Raw genomic sequence first — 17,407 nt, 5'->3', positions numbered from 1 at the left:
GTGGGCAACAACCCACCAGTCCATATGCATGTATCTCTTTCCCATCGATGTTTTTCTCTCCCTCTCTCCTTCTCTCCCTCCCTCCCTCCCCTGTGAAAAAGCAATGGAAAAAAATATCCTCATGTGAGGATTAACCAAAAATAACAAAATAATTAATGCAATGTCATACAAAATGGAAAATATTTACTATTATCATTACAAATTTTTAGTTTTATAAAAAAAGAAAAATATTTTTTCTGGGTAAAGAAAGGCCTTCTGATGAGGAACCATACCAAATGAGAGCAAAATCTCATTAGAAAAAAACCTATTAATGCAAACATTTGTGGGACACCCGCGGTGCTCACCTGTCTGACCACACTTTAGAGCAGGGATTTTCAACCTTTACGTCTCCTGGCACATAGACACTAATTACTGAAATTCTGTGGCACACCGAAAAATATATTTTTTGCCAATATGACAAAAAAAAAAAAATAGATTCATTCACACAGACAATCATTGTTGTGTTGGCTGTCGTCATTTTTTATTTTTATTTGACAGTCTAAGGGAAAAGAGGTCAGTGCCCTGACTAGTCAAGTATTGCATGTTTTTAAAATCTTGCTGCTCACTCGTGATTGAAAATCGGGGCTTAAGAGATACGAAACACATAGACTCTGTCTCTAAGAAACTTCAGGTGGCACATTATTCTAAAGTCCTAAAAGAAAAGAACTGACCCAAATATGGTTCCTTTATTTAAAAATATTATCTGAGTTGTGACAATATATCTTACATTAATAAATGTGTCCTGAGAAGCATTCTTACGCCTTCTTCCACAATGAAGGGTACATTGTAAATATTACCAGTTTATCTCCTACTTTAGGAATCCATAGTCATCTCTAAACTCTTCCAAAATCTCTAAGCCACACTTCATTCCCTTGAAATGGTTTCTATGGTAACCCCTCCCCTTCAAATGAATCGCGGCCCCATTCGAAGGAATATTTAATCTCTTCTTAACAAGCACAGACTTTTACTCTAATCTTGACTACATGATTGGTTCACATACACATTTTATGCGGTGAATCAGCAATTATTTTTCTAGTGGTTCTAAGTGTCAAGATTAATTTCACTATCCCCAGTAATAAAATGGTTTCAAATGACATCTTTAATCAGCAAGTAAAAATGCTTTCCTCCAATTGAGACAAGCTGTCACAAAAGGTCACCAAAATATGACAGGATGGAAATTACATTTGTATCTTCAACTGAAATGTTAATTTTCCTTTAAGTGTTTTCTGTACTATGTCCAGATTCTAAAGGAGAGATATAGCTCAATGTAACACGTTTTATACTGCATTATCCCTTTCTAAAATGTGCTTAAGAAAAATGTATTTACATACAAATAATTGTATAATGATTGGACTAATACATAATTAGTAAGTATGTATAGAATACACAGTTTATTTGGCAAAGTAAAAACAACACATGATAATCTGTTTTTTTACACGAAAACTGATCAGGAAATGTGCACAAAGCCCGCAAACACAGGATCTGTGTAGATGCAGGGCAGTGTGCTGGCACTAGAGACCTGGAACCGCGTGACACCAGATGGAACATTTCCCCACAGATCCTGTGCCATAAAAAAATTATCTGAGGATACAATTTAAAAGAGAACATCATTCATCGCAAGAGCTTTAGGCTGAAGCAATAAAGCATAATTAAACATAATAAATGTGCCAGTGAAGCTTAGAATATCATAAAATCTAAGTGCCTAATCATAGATAATTTTTTTAAAGCCTAACTACAATAAATGTAGTCTTTCCTTCATTGCTTGCCTGGCTTCAAAGAGAATCCAGGTCCGCTTCCTACGCCAAAACAGCAGGCAGCTTGGAGCTTCTGTGCTGACACTGGTTAAGGACAGTTAAGGACACAGGAAACTGGTTAAGGGCACCCACATTTTAGTGATGGCTTCTGGCATTACCACTCAAAATAAGCCATTCCTTACACATATATGTTCTAGAAACAGAAAATCTTCTTAACTGGGTTCCACAAAAGCAGCCCTAAAGCATCCTTTGTGTGTAACAAATGAATTTACATGCCAAGTATGAAGTTTTGCACCATTCCTAGGAAAACTGAGAAACACACATTTTCTGTAATGTTTCATTCCCAGAATCCTGGATGAGGGAAAAAGCTCACTACTTAAGATCTTACACTAACTAAAAACCCAAAAGTCAAATTCTTTTTCAATCCGAATTCAAAATAGGAAATCACCAACTCTGTACTGAGCGCTATACCTGCCATGCCTGTCAGATATGAATTGCTAGTCTTCATTTTTTATTTTATTTATTTATTTATTTATTTATTTATTTATTTATTTATTTATTTTTTAGAGAGAGGGATAGTTAGAAACATCGATGAGAGAGAATCATCGATCAGCTGCCTCTGCACACCCCCTACTGGGGATGTGCCCGCAACCAAGGTACATGCCCTTGACCGGAATCAAACCCGGGACCTTTCAGTCCGCAGGCTGACGCTCTATCCACTGAGCCAAACCGGTTTTGGCAACTAGTCTTCATTTTTAAGTCTGGCATCATATTGACCAATACACCCTTCTAAACCCTAAAGAAAACTACTATTACACATGCAGATTAAAGGCTCAGAAATGGCCGGGACCCGTTTGGCTCAGTGGATAGAGCGTCGGCCTGCGGACTCAGGGTCCCAGGTTCGATTCCGGGCAAGGGCATGTACCTTGGTTGTGGGCACATCCCCAGTAGGGGGTGTGCAAGAGGCAGCTGATCGATGATTCTCTCTCATCAATGTTTCTGACTCTCTATCCCTCTCTCTTCCTCTCTGTGAAAAATCAATAAAATATATTTTTTAAAAAATAAATAAATAAATAAATAAATAAATAAATAAATAAAGGCTCAGAAATGGGGGCGCCAGAGCCTCATCTCATTCTTCTTTTTAAAGTGCTGGTATTCTCAATATTAATCAATGATTTCACAAAATAATTATTTGTATTCAAAATGCTAAAAGACATCATTTGACAAAAAATATATACCATATGAAATGATATATGTATTCTGGTAGCAAGATATTAAAACTAAAACCCATTATGAAGAGTAGGTAAATAACTTTATCAATCAAATAAATGTGAGTATTTCTACACAAAACATGAAATTACTGTTTCCATCGCCACAAGCACACAAAGGAGCTGTGAAGTAATTTCTAGTTTATAAATATTGTAGCAGCCTCTCTCAGTATCTTTCTTATAAATAAAACTAATCTTTTGTTTAGGGAATGGGAGTGTTCAGGTAATAAGAGAGCTCATTGTTTTTAGGAAACCAATCTTTAAATGGACAGAAAATCCTACTTGGCTGGAAATACTCCTAACTTTTCAGTTTTTAGAAAATGTATGTTTACTAGGTTAGGGCTCACAAATACAGAGCCAAAAAAGATACTTTCAAGCCCTATTTTTATTTGTCCTATTATCTAACCAATCATTCTGCACCAGTGCATTTAAAGTCTTTTTTAAGTTGAAAGAATGATAAAAAGTCAAATGGTTTACATATGCTTAAGCCTCAATGCCTCTAAGGACCTCAGACCCTCTCCAAGACATGTAAAAGGGCCAACTTGCCCACCACTAATTCCTGCCAGCCTCTGGCCTCAGGATGGTATGACTATAAAGCTGTCAGATGCCTTGAAAAGGAAAAAAAAAGATTCTACACAAATTCTGCAATAAAGAAAGTACAAATGATACTGAAAAGAACAAAGTGAGGCAAAGTTCCTGATAAAGAAGAGAAGCAGAAATAAAACAAACACAAACTATGAACACAGACAAGCTGGACGTCTCACCATTGCCAGGCCTGGGTCAAGGTAAAGTGGACAAGGACAAGATAACCCAGCTGAGGACCAGGGGCTGTGAAAAGGCAGCCAGGATCGGGGGAGGGTGATGCATGAAATCCACCATGGCCTAAAGCAGTGGTTCTCGACCTTTTTAATGCCGCGACCCTTTAATACAGTTCTACAGCAGCAGTTGAGAACCACTAGCAGGGTCGCCTAAGACGATCAGAAAACACATATATTTAATTTGCAATTCTTAACAGTAGCAAAATTATACTTATGAAGTAGCAATAAAAATAATTGTACGGTTGGGTGTCACCACAACATAAGGAACTATATTACAGGGTCACGGCATTAGGAAGGTTGAGAACCACTGTAAAGGGAGCTGGCTGCAGAGGGAAAGTTCCCCATTCTTAATGGTGACTATCAAGTGATTTCACAGCCTTAGCACATGCCGCTCCCACAGTTATTATGACTGGATATATCTGGTTCCCCAATTAATGCAACAAAGCCAATCCCAGCTAACAAAGCCACAGAAACCTGCCCCCATACGGACACCCTCCAACATGGCACCTAGGCCATTTCCCTACTGAGCCACTGCCCAGTGTCCTCTAGTGCTCTGCCAAGGGTGCCATCTTGCCCTTGTCCATTATCCCAGCCCAAGCCTGAGCTGTGTCCTCCAGCAGGCTTGCTCTGTAATGCTACCATCCTCCTGCTGAGGGTACTTTTGTTTTTTCCCATGTGCTTCATCTCCTTTTCCCAAGGCCAATTTCAAATCTTTTCTTAGAAATTTGCACTGTCCTAGACTGACAACTTTATACCTTACCTTGAGAAAAGTCTAAGAAAATCTTGGGCCAAAAGGTAGAGATGGAAAAAACTGTTAGGGGGAGAAGTAGAGACCGGTACGATTCTAGAACAATCTCTCCACAAAGTTCATTAGTGAAGTAGCATGACAAGACTGGCTCATGCTGTTAACTTGTGCAACTTGGAGACTTAAGTGCCCTCACATAGAATTCATATCTGCTCATGTTTATAACTGAAAATGACTACAAATCATGTTTGTTTGTTTGTTTTGTGTGTGTTTAAATATATTTTATTGAATTTTTACAGAGAGGAAGGGAGGGGGATAGAGAGTTAGAAACATCAATGAGAGAGAAATACCAATCAGCTGCCCCCTGCACACCCCGCACCGGGGATGTGCCTACAACCAAGATACATGTCCTTGTCCAAAATCGAACCTAGGATCTTTCAGTCTGCAGGCGAAAGCTCTATCCACTGAGCCAAACCAGTCCGGGTCAAATCATAGTTTTAAGAAGTAATAAAGGTTAGTTTCTTGACTGTTATTCTGACCAAGACCAGAGAGCAGATACAATCCTCTAGCCTTCCATCTCCCCATTTTCCTCCTCGGAATATGATAAAATATCCCAGCGGTTCTCAAAATGCGGTCAGAACAGCATCACCTGGGAACGCATCAGAAATGCACCTGTGTTGGGCTCCACCCTAAATGCTGGGAGTGTTAACGAGCCTTTCAGGTGGCTTGCTCACTCATATTTGAGAACCACTGCTTTATTCTCTGCAACAGACACTGGAAGGAACCGTGGGAAGGCTCTCTGCTGATCAGCAACAGCCTACTATCAATCTTTAAGTTGCAGGACTTGCTCAGAATGACAGTCAACTGATTGTGTCTACAACAAGTCACATAGCACTATAGCTCAGCTCCGTCTTCACACAGACCACCCACCTCTGATGGCATGCATAATAATCTAGAAAGTCAACATTTCTTTACCTATTTGATTAATCGTAATTGTACTATGGAGGAAGTTGAAATGGGAATGAGGAAAGATGGGAGATAGCCAAAAATAGTTACCCAAAGTTTCTGGAATGTTCCTTCTCTCTCGAGTTACGTCTGAGAGCCTAATAATTGTTCCTTCTTTCCTTTCAGTTTTGAAACGCAATCTTCCAGATTCTTCATCCTCATCATCTTCTTCATCTGATTCTTCTTTTATTTCCTTCTGCATTTCCATAGTCTCCATACTCCCCTACATTGCAGACACACAAAACAAAGGAGAATGAGTCCACCTTTTGAATTAAAATTGAAGAATATAAGTATTTTTACATTTAAGATGTAAAATGTCCTATTATGAGGCAATGTGAGAAAATAATCTCAAACATTAAAAATTAACTTAATGTTAGAAAAGGATTATATTCCTACATGTTGCTAATTATACTTCAGAGAGAAGAAACATAAATTCCAACAACCCCTTCGGGCCTGGAGTCTGATCCAGATTCTAACAGAGTCCAAAGTATGAACTAAGCTAACACTGGCCTTCCCTGGGCTCCCTCAGAGCATGTGACTCACCTTGTTCCTCACCTCAGATGACAGGACACTCCTTCCTTACACAAGCTGGGTGTGCCCTGCAATTGCTGACACTGCCCCTTGAATGTGTGCTGCCCCTAAGGTTCCCCATCTGCTAGAGGGCTGGTTTGTTTGCAGCCCCCAAGTCTGCCCTTCCTCACTCCCCTTCTGCTCAACGCCTGTCTGCAGCTGGCCACCACCACCTAAGCTCCAAATCAGCAGGACTGGTCTTTTTCCTCAGTCACTGCTTCTCACTAAAACCAGCTTGTACCTTACATTCCATTACATCACTATTCCTACAAAAACTCGGCCTGATCTAGCCCCCAAAACTAGATGCTTCTTGTCATCAACAATTCTCAATGTCCATTTCAGTCATGTTCCTTTTGACACTAATCGCTTTTCACCTCATATTGTCTTAGTGACCTACTGTTAGATAGTGCTAGGTTAATTTAAATACTTTTTATAAACTTAAAAAAGTATATTTTTATTTTCATAACTCATAATATTTATAACAGAATGAAAAATGAACTGCTTCACTGGCAAGTGCAATGCAATCATTTTTGCATTCTTTCCCCAACATTTCTGTGCAAGAAGATCAGCTACAAATGTACCTTCTCAATTGCTATAAATCCTACAAGTAGAAGCATATTTTCAGGAACGCAAATGCCTGAAAATAGAATGTTGAAGGTAAGCTGTAACTTTATTTTAGGCCTAATGATTGCAATACCACCTTTTGGTATTCTATTCACAATACTACAAGGCTTTAAAGTACTAAAATATTGACATTTTGTTGGTCTGATAGTATTATTTCTCTCTTACTCAATAGCTGAAACCAAATGAGTGACATATGAGATGGATCCAGCTAGGTGTGTGCTGCACTACACTCAAACTGAACGCTGGTGAGCTTTCTCCACCTCCAACCACAATGTTCCAATTTATCACTTTTTAAATGTTTGTATTGATTTCTTTATTAGAGAGAGAGGAAGGAAGAGGGATCAAGAAATAGAATCATCAATGAGACAGAAACATCCTGGGTTGGCTGCCTTCTGCACACCCCCTTACTAGGAATGGAGCCTGCAACCAGGCATAAGCCCTGACCAGGAATTGAAAAAGTGACCTCTTAGTGACCTCAACCACTGAGTCACACCAGCCAGGCCACAATGTTCCAACTTAATGTTTCAACAAAAGACTGAGAATCTGATTCTGAAGGTCCAAATGGGGCCTGAGATTCTGCATTGCTAACAAGTGTGAGGTAAAGCCCACATGCTGGTCTAGCAACCAGCCCCTGAAAGGCCACAGAAGAGGAGAAGAAATGACTACCAAGGAAGCAAAGACTCCATCACAACTGTCATTTCTAATTCAACCATCAACAGTAATGTTTCAAAAACTTTTCAAACATGCTGAATAGAAAATGTGACAGAACCAAAACTAATAGTTTATCCTTTACCCATACCTCCAGCTAAGAAATCTAAAGAGGACCAAGGTGAATTGAAAACTGTTTCTTTGAAACAAATATAGGTGACCTTTGAACAATATGGTGTTGGAGCACCAACCCTCTCCTCAGTCAATGTATTGAATATTTCCCCCTACCATCAAGAACAAGTCAAGAACACTTGCCCTCTAATGTTAAGGTCAATAAGGCAAAAGAAAGAAATAAAAGGACAGGCTGGAAATGAAGGATTAAACTGTGTTTATTAACAGGCAGCATAATCATTCGTCTTTCCCCAATATTATTTAAACATACAATGCAATCTTCATCAAAATCCAAATAAATTTTTAGTAGATATTGACAAGCCAATTACAGACTTTATATGGAAATTCACAGCCCAAACCACCTTGAAAAGGAGAACAAAATTGGTGGATTTATATTAACTGATGTTATATCAAAGTAATCAGGACATGAAATATTGGCAATGAAATAAAAAAAGAGATTCTAATTTAAATGATTAATTGATACTCAACAGAAGCACTAAGGCAATTAATTCAATGGGAAACCAAAGTCTTGACAACAAATAATGAAGCAATGACTAATAAACACAGAGGAAAATAATGAATCTCATACCACACACACATTTCTTAGTTGAGATAGATCGAGGACCTAAGCAAAAAACAGCTAATACTATTAAAGCTTGAGAAGAAAACAGAGGCTATTACCTTTGCAACTTTGGGATAAATAAATAAATTCTACTCCTAGATAATACCAAGTGAAAAGAAAAGATACAGCGGCAAATTTTTCAACTCTGTGAAAAATCAATAAAATATATTAAAAATAAAAAATTTCCTGCCCAGTCGGTGTGGCTCAGCAGTTAAGCACTGATCCAGAAACCAAGAGGTCACCAATTCGATTCCTGATCAGGGCTTATGCCCAGGTTGTGGGTACCATCCCCAGTGGGGGGGCATGCAGGAGACAGCCAATCAATGATGTTTCTCTTTCATCAATGTTTCTTTCTATCCCTCTTTAAAACACCAATTTAAGACATACTGCTATTTAAAATAAAATAAAATTTTCTGCTCATGGTAAAATACCTTGAAAAAGATTAAAAAACAAGCCACAGGCCAGAGATAATATTTATTATATATACACTGAGTGGCCAGATTATTATGATCTCTGAACACATAATAATCTGGCTACTCAGAGTGTGTGTGTGTGTGTGTGTGTGTGTGTGTGTGTGTTTGTCTGTGTTTATTTTAGAGGCCCGGTGCATGAATTCGTGTATGGGTGGGGTCCAGCCAGCCTGGCCAGGGAAGGGGATCTGGATCTGCCTGCTGGTCGAATTCCTGGTCGAGGGGACAATTTGCATATTAGCCTTTTATTATTATATATAGGATATACACTGAGTGGCCAGATTATGCGTTCAGAGATCACAATAATCTAGCCACTCAGTGTGTATGTGTGTGTGCCATACACACACACACACACACACACACACACACACACACATATATATATAATATTCATCATATTCATACTAGAGGCCCGATGCATGAAAATTTGTGCAAGAGTAGGCCTTCCTTCCTCCCCCCGCCCTTTCTGCACCCGCTGGCGACATTGGCTTTCCTCCTCTAGACCCCAGCAGGCACCTAGGACTCAGGCTGGCTTCCATCGGGCCCTGGCTTCATCAGGAAGGATGCCTGGAATGACACCCGGAAGACATCCAGTATAATTAGCATATTACCCTTTTTTTATTATAGATTATATATATCTGCCAATGGACTTATATTAGAATATATACATATTCATCTATCTAGAATACAGACAGTATGTAGAGATACAATCTATACTGAAAATCTATAAATATATATGTATAAACAATACATATTTTTGTGTAGACTATATAAACTATGTATAGCATATATAGACAAAAAATTTAAAGACAACCTACTTTTAAAAAGAGACTAAAAATGATGAAAAGAAGATATATAAGTCCAGCACATGGAAAGGTACAAAACATCACTAGTTATCAGAGAACTACAAACTTAGATAACACACCCATTGGAAATACTAAATAAACAAGATTAACAATAGCAAATGATGGAAAACAAGTGAGATCTTATGCAGGACTGGTGGGAGTACAGAATGATACAACCACTTTGGAAAATCATTTGGTGATTCTGTATAGAATTAAGCATAATCCTATCCTGTCCCAGTAATTCCACTCCTAGTTAATACCAAGTGAAAAGAAAAGATACAGCGGCAAAAGGAAATGGGAACAACCCATATATCTATTATCAGGATAAATGAACAAGTACTGTGCCCATCACTCAATGTAAATGTTATCACAACTGAACAAGTCAATATTTAAATAGTGCAAAGATTTTTTTTAAAGCTTCTCTCATCTCTTCCTTTATATGTGCCAAAACTAAAATAGCAACCTTTTAAATCATTTTTTAAGACAACAGCACAACTGGCACTGATGTGGCCATATAATTTAAAAAGCTGATCATCTTCATAATTACATCTTTCTAATTTGTTTTTGGTATAACGATTTCTTTGTATTAACCAATCAAGTACACTCATTTAGTAAAAGGAGCAACCTAAAAGAGGCTTTTAAAATGAAATTACTTTTGAGTTCCATAACTCAGATTCTAATATGTTCTTAAACACAACTACAGAGATCAAGTCATCTGAAAGGCAAGACGCTCTCTACTGTTTGAAGCCACCCAGAGCCTTGCGCACTGCCAGGCAACACAAGCCAAGTACTGTTGGTTCATCAACACCCTGCAGGCATTTAAGAAAATGGGTCAAAAACTAGGAAGACACCTAAAAGTGGCGAATTAAAGCCGATGATCCTCCCTGAGGACTTTGTAACTTAGACTTCTAAAACAGAGAGAATGCCAGTTCTCCAAAAACAAAGCCCTCCAAAAGACACTGAAAAGGCACAGGACACCAACACCTCCTGAGCACCTGAATAGCACCAGGCCCAAGTGCTCAATAATGGTCCTTCTGCCTGCCTGCCAGGCAGTGATTCCACTCTAAGAAAACAAGCCAGCAAATCTCTGCTTCCAAGGGCTGGTAAAAGTCCCTAGAGCAAAAAGTGTTAGTACAAGTTATCGTCAATCAACACAAAAATGAACAACATGAACAAGATAAACCAACAATCAAGGACAAAAGGCTGAGAAAGTAAATGTATGCTGACTCTCCTAACAGGTGGTATAAAAAGACAAACTATTTCATCTGGATTGGATTTTACTTTCTGCTCTATAAAGAGATTCATATTGAAAATGACTCAAGTGTTTATATGAGAGTTACAGCAACTAGAAATCCCAGGAATGAAACAAATGCAGTATAGTTAGTTCTGTGCCTTCTAAATTAAAGGGTCAAGGTATTAACCACCCTGTATTTCCAGGTTGGTAAGTTATTCTCACAGCAAAAACATTTAAAAATATTTGGTGTAGCCGGGACCGGTTTGGCTCAGTGGATAGAGCGTCGGCCTGGGGACTGAAAGGTCCCGGGTTCGATTCCAGTCAAGGGCATGTACCTTGGTTGCGGGCAGATCCCCAGTAGGGGGTGTGCAAGAGGCAGCTGATCGATGATTCTCTCTCATTGATGTTTAACTATCCCTCTCTCTTCCTCTCTGTGAAAAATCAATAAAACATATTTTTAAAAAAATTTGGTGTACAAAGCATAATATCCCCACCGTCTAGATGCAATCACTATAACTATTTTTGTCTTTATCCACATAGACTAGTGTCCCGTTGCAGGAAGATTCCTGTAATAGGGCTTCCTGCTGTGGTCAATGCCCTGCCTGCTTTCCTCCCTTCTCTGCCACCCCACTTGCTTCTCTGCAGCTTCACTCCCTTCTGCAGGCTTGGCTTCTTTCTAAGCTGTCTTGATATGCAAATTAACCACCATCTTGGTTTGGGTTAATTTGCATACTTGCCCTGATTAGCTGGTAGGCGTGGCTTGTGTGGCAGAGTGATAGTTAATTTGCATATTAATCTATTATTAGGTTAGATGGTTCTGGAATCACACATATAACTATGCAGTTACGGGGAACTTAAGGGGAGAATTCTGTTATCTTGTTCTTCTCATCTGACATGTCACAAGCCCCCTTCCATGTCCAACAGAGAGGTGCCCTACAGTCCCTCTAAAGTAAGGCCACCATTTACCTGACCCTCTTGAAAAATCTACATGGTGTCATTTATTCTCAAGACTGCAAACAAATACCCGTGTGATCTTTAAACACATCCAAGATGAACTCTTTCGAATAACTTTGTCAAAGTGGATGAAACCCTGGACTCTAAGGCTTTTGATACGGTCAAGAAGAGTGAAAGGTCTGAGACTGTTACCCTCTTGCAGTCCAGAGGCAGCCTGGCACTGTTTGTAGGTGCTGTGAGAAGACACGAGACTCCTGGTCAGAGGCTGGGACAATTTACTTCTAACAACAGCAGTGGCATTTGGGCCAGATTCCGGAGCCCAAATTCCCTCCGGACCACGTGCAGAGGAGTACTGGGTGACCCTGCACACTGGGGACCACGAGTTGAGGGATACGAGTATGTGAGCAGAAAGCATGCCTGCCCCTTGCTCAGGAGGATGGTACTGTCTTTCAAGGCTGTTTATGTATCAGACATCCTTGAAAAGATACCCAGGAACAAAGGTAAGTCAACTCTTTGCTCACAAAACACACAGATAAGACAGACCCAAGGAAAATCAGCTCCTGGCCGGGTCCGGTTTGGCTCAATGGATAGAGCGTCGGAATGGGGACTGAAGGGTCCCGGGTTCGATTCCGGTCAAGGGCATGTACCTTGGTTGCGGGCAGATCCCCAGTAGGGGGTGTGCAAGAGGCAGCTGATCGATGACTCTCTCTCATCGATGTTTCTAACTCTCTATCTCTCTCCCTTCCTCTCTGTACAAAATCAATAAAATATATATTTTTTTTAAAAAAGAAAAAAAAAGAAAAAAAAGAAAATCAGCTCCTGGCAATCACTATTTCCACAATGGTTCCTCAACTAAATGAGACTATATCTGACCAATAATTTTTATTTTTGCAAATATTTAAGTTAAAATTCAAATTTTTGTTTTAATTTTTATTTTACTGAAGTTTTGTATACTTTCCTCATTTTTTTTTAAATTACTTTTTCACATTATTTAACCTTCCTTTAGGGGCTCATCTGTATATATTGAACATACTATATACTGAATATACTAACTTTATACACTAAGTATATTAATTCTTAGGCTCACATGTAAATATTTCCCCATTCTTATCTGACCTTGTTTTAAGGCACATATGTCAAACACAAGGCCCGCGGGCCAAATCCAGCCCGCCAGGCCTTGCAATGTGGCCCGCACCGCGCTGTCATCACTGCACTCCGCTGTCAGTTTATGACATTGTCAGTTTATGACTGTTCAGTAAACCATTCGGCCCGCGATTTAGGCTGGATTTTAGATTTTGGCCCCTTCTCTGATTGAGTTCGACACCCCTATTTAAGGGTATCTTTATATGACCAGATAACGCTTTTCCTTCATGGCCTAATACCAAGAGGGGCAGAGACAACCTAGTGCTCACTTCCATTCACTCTCTGTGATATCCTTAAGAATAAAAGACCCACGCTAAGCAGGACATACTGACAAAACACTACATCAAGCATGTCAAACTTGCCCTAACCGGTTTGGCTCAGTGGATAGTGTCGGTCTGCAGACTGAAAGGTCCCAGTCTGATCAAGGAGCATATACCTTAGTTATGGGCACATCCCCAGTAAGAGGTATGCAGAAGGCAGCTGATTGATATTTCTCTATCCTTCTCCCTTTCTCTCTGCAAAAAAATCAATAAAATAAAAAAAATAAAAAAATTTTAAAAAGCATGTCAAACTCAAAGGCCAAATAAACAAGGTTTAAGTTTATGTCGGCTGCAAAACAAGAAGCTTCAACTTTCATAGAAACATAGGTTTACTTCGATAGAGACATGATGAATACAAAGGGCTGAAATAAGTGAGTAATCGTTAACATAAAATAATAGAACATTTTAATAAAATTTAATATTTTTTTCTTGAACATTAACTTACCAGACACTGAATAACTTCACAAATTAATAAGCGTAAGTCAAATAAACCTATTTTTCTTGTTCTCTGAAAGCAAAATATTTCCTGTTGCACACACCAAACAAGTCAGTACAAGACTGACTAATGACGTGGCATCAACTGCTAAAATATTTGCTGCTGGTATTAGTGGAGAGAAATGGTATGCCTGTGCATAAGGGAAATGAATGCAATACAATTATAGTAATCAGCCATTAGTGAACTTTGTAGTTTGTTACTAATAACTAGAGACCCAGTGTACAAATTCATGCACCAGTGAGGTCCCTTGGCCTGCCCTGTGGGAATGGGCCAAAACCAGCTCTCTGACATCGTCCAAGGAGGCCCGGATTGAGAGAGAGCTCAGGCCAGGCCAAGGGACCCCACAGGTGCATGATCGGGAACAGGGAGGGATGTGGGAAGTTGGCCAGCAAGAGAGGGACCCATAGGAGAGCTCCAGGGCGTGTCCAGCCCATCTTACTCAGGCCTGATCTGCTGGACCTCAGTAGCAAGCTAACCTACCAGGTGGAGTGTCTGTCGGCTGGTGGTCAGTGCATGTCATAGCAACTGGTCAACCAGTTGACTATCTACCCCCTGGAGGTCAGTGCACATCATAGCAAGTGGTTGAACAGCCTTAGCATATTATACTTTTATTGATTGAACAGCCAACTGGTTGACCAAACACTTAGCATATTAGACTTTTATTATACAGAACTAGAGGCTCAGTGCATGAAATTAGTGCATGGGGGTGGGTCACTTCAGCACAGCCTGCACCCTCTCCAATCTGGGACACTCTGGGGGATGTCCAACTGCCAATTTAAGGCCCTATCCTGGGGATCAGGCCTAAACCTGCAGTCAGACATCCCTCTCAAAATCCAGGACCACTGGCTCCTAACTGCTCACCTGCCTGCCTGCCTGCCCCTAACTGCTCCCCTGCTTGTCTGGTCAACCCAAACTGCCCTCCCTGCTGACCTAGTTGCCCCCAACTTTCCCCCACACCAGCCTGGTCGCCCCCAACTGCCCTGCCCAGCTGGCCTGGTCGCCCTAACTGCCCCCACTGCCGGACTGGTCACCCCTTACTAATCCCCCAGCCAGCCTGGTTGCCCCCAACTGCCCCCCACTGCTGGCCTTGTCGCCCCTTACTAATCCCCCAGCCAGCCTGGTTGCCCCCAACTGCCCCCCACTGCTGGCCTTGTCGCCCCTTACTAATCCCCCAGCCAGCCTGGTTGCCCCCAACTGGCCCCCCTGCGGGCCTAGCTGCCCCACCCAATCTGCTGCTCAGTCGTTTGGTCACCCTTTACTAAACCCCCACCAGCCTGGTCTTCAGTTGTTTGGTCACCCCTCACACCCCTGCTGGCCTGGTCACCCCACACAGCATGTTCAGTCATTTGTTTGGTTGCGATGGTCACTTAGGTTTTATTTATATATATATATATATATATATATATTACATATAACAGGATATTATAAAAATTAAGTCACAAAATTTTTATTAAAACATTTCTTACATACCGTTATATTGGTGGGCCACAAAAATTTGTTGTGGGCCACATGCAGGCCAGGAGTTTGACATGCTTGTGTTACATCCACCAGTCTCCCTGCTCTGAGGGACAGCCCTGTGACTAAGGTGCAACTCATGAGATGGTGATGAAGTTTTGTAAGCAAATTCTGCAGTCCCTTTAGTCCCCTGCACAGCTCACTGCTGGATGTGGCCCTGGGAGAGCAGCAGTCCAGGAGCTGAACCATCAAACCAGCATGGAGCCTACACACTGATTACCTAGTTGAGGACAATGCCAGGTCTAAAATGACCTCTGGAACTTTCTACATTAGTGGAAAGTAAACTTCTAACATCCAGTGAGTTTTCAGATTTACTGGTAAACCTAAAGCTAACACATCATTATTAAAATATCTTATTTTAATTCACGTACAGTTTGATGGTGTACGTGCAGTGTACACATGCATGCTTATTTGGTTTTCATACACTAAAATCTTTATTCAATCTGAGATCCATCCTATCTAATAAAGATGGGATATGCAAATTAACTGTCACTCCACAACAAAGATGGAGGTGCCCGAAGCCAATAAGGAGGGAATATGCAAACTGACGTGACAAAGATGGCAGTGGCCAGGCCAGGATGCTTGCATCGTGGCCATGGAGGAGTAGGGGTAGAGGGAGCTATCGGAGGGCTGCAGGGCCGAAGTGAAGGCAAAAGGCAGCAGCCAGGAGAAGGAAAACCCATTCTTTCTTTTTCTTTTTCTTTTTTTAAATATATTTTATTGATTTTTTACAGAGAGGAAGAGAGAGGGATAGAGAGTTAGAAACATCGATGAGAGAGAATCATCGATCAGCTGCCTCTTGCACACCCCCCACTGGGGACGTGCCCACAACCAAGGTACACGCCCTTGTCCGGAATCAAACCTGGGACCCTTCAGTCCACAGGCCGAAGCTCTATCCACTGAGCCAAACCGGTTTCGGCTGGAAGACCCATTCTTGCATGAATCTTCGTGCATCAGGCCTCTAGTATAGGTAAAATTAAAGTGCAAGGAGATATCCAACTTTTCCCAAAATGATCAGTCCTTACTAAGTTTGTCTGAGATATGCTGTCTTATTTACTCACACATATTACGAGTTCATTTACTTTATGACAGAACTTAATCATTAATGTTCCTCCAAAGATACCCCATCATAAGCCTGCAAGAATTCTTCATCCTAACAGCCATTAAAAGAGAAAAAATTTCCGCACTATAAAACACTGAACACAAAGGAAGATGACCTTCCCCTGTGCCAATGAGAACAGAGCACAGCAAGGAACCCAACTTCTCTGGTCAGTGACAGGACTCTACTCCAAACTCCAAGTGTCCAGAGAAATCGCTTTAATAAAATTAGCACTAAGGAAAGTGACCACCTACTCCCATGGAGAGCCTGGGAGCTGTAAGGAGCTGGGATCACACCAGGTTCAAAACACTCTTACAGCAACAGAAGACAAAAGAACAACAATTCAGTTCAACACAGGAGCTGCATGAGAACCGTAGACTTGAGTCAGTTTCTTCACCTGAATAAGAGATGATTCAGGTCTGTATGAAATGTAAGGGGCATATCAGCAGGCAGGAGGCTCTTGAGGGCACCCAGTAGGAAGCAGCCAGCTGAGAGGGAAATAAAGGCTCTTGCAAGTATTGCCAACAAGTGACTAGAAAATCTGATTCTATCTGGGGGAAATGGACTTCCAGCGTCCCTGCCCACCTCCAACCCCAGTAAAATGAACACTGGACAATTATAGGCAGGCATCAAAGAGTGAACGCACCATGGAGACTGAACAACCTTCTGTACAGTACAGAGAGAGAGGGAAATCCAGTCCCAAATTAAACTTCCAAACCTCCAAGGCAGATCAGACCATCAGAAACCAACTGACACCATTCCCAAAGTCATTGAGAAAACATGGCCAAATGATGCTAATCAAAGTCCAGCCAATAGACACACAAGTACAGTATGCAGTACTGGATCCTCACTGACAAACAAAACTTTGCTACCCTTTTCATAAATTATCATCCTGAAACTGTTCTTACACAGCAATGTTTTATGAAATCTTACTGTGTTAATTTTAAAGACCGTAAATACTAGTAAATTGACTGCGCTTAAAGTATAAATTACTCGACAATTTTCTAATGTTTTGTTAAATAGTAAGTGATATACACTCGTTCCTAAGTACAAGTTTTTAAAATCAA

The 17,407-nt window shown here is 40.6% G+C and overlaps 1 protein-coding gene across 2 annotated transcripts in view; it reads right to left on the bottom strand.

Annotated features, from left to right (window-relative positions):
• RBM33 (RNA binding motif protein 33) overlaps positions 1–17,407 on the bottom strand; it is a 112,518-nt gene that overhangs the window by 68,184 nt on the left and 26,927 nt on the right. For both annotated transcript variants that reach the window (XM_084897486.1, XM_084897487.1), the window contains exon 6: positions 5,681–5,852. In XM_084897486.1, coding sequence (XP_084753612.1) covers positions 5,681–5,852 — 172 coding nt within the window. The remainder of the gene's footprint in view (positions 1–5,680; positions 5,853–17,407) is intronic.

This window comes from Pipistrellus hanaki (assembly GCF_964339955.1).
Source record: "Pipistrellus hanaki genome assembly, chromosome: 10".
In the NCBI taxonomy this organism is placed as follows: domain Eukaryota; kingdom Metazoa; phylum Chordata; class Mammalia; order Chiroptera; family Vespertilionidae; genus Pipistrellus; species Pipistrellus hanaki.
This window is presented reverse-complemented; position numbering and strand designations above follow the sequence as displayed.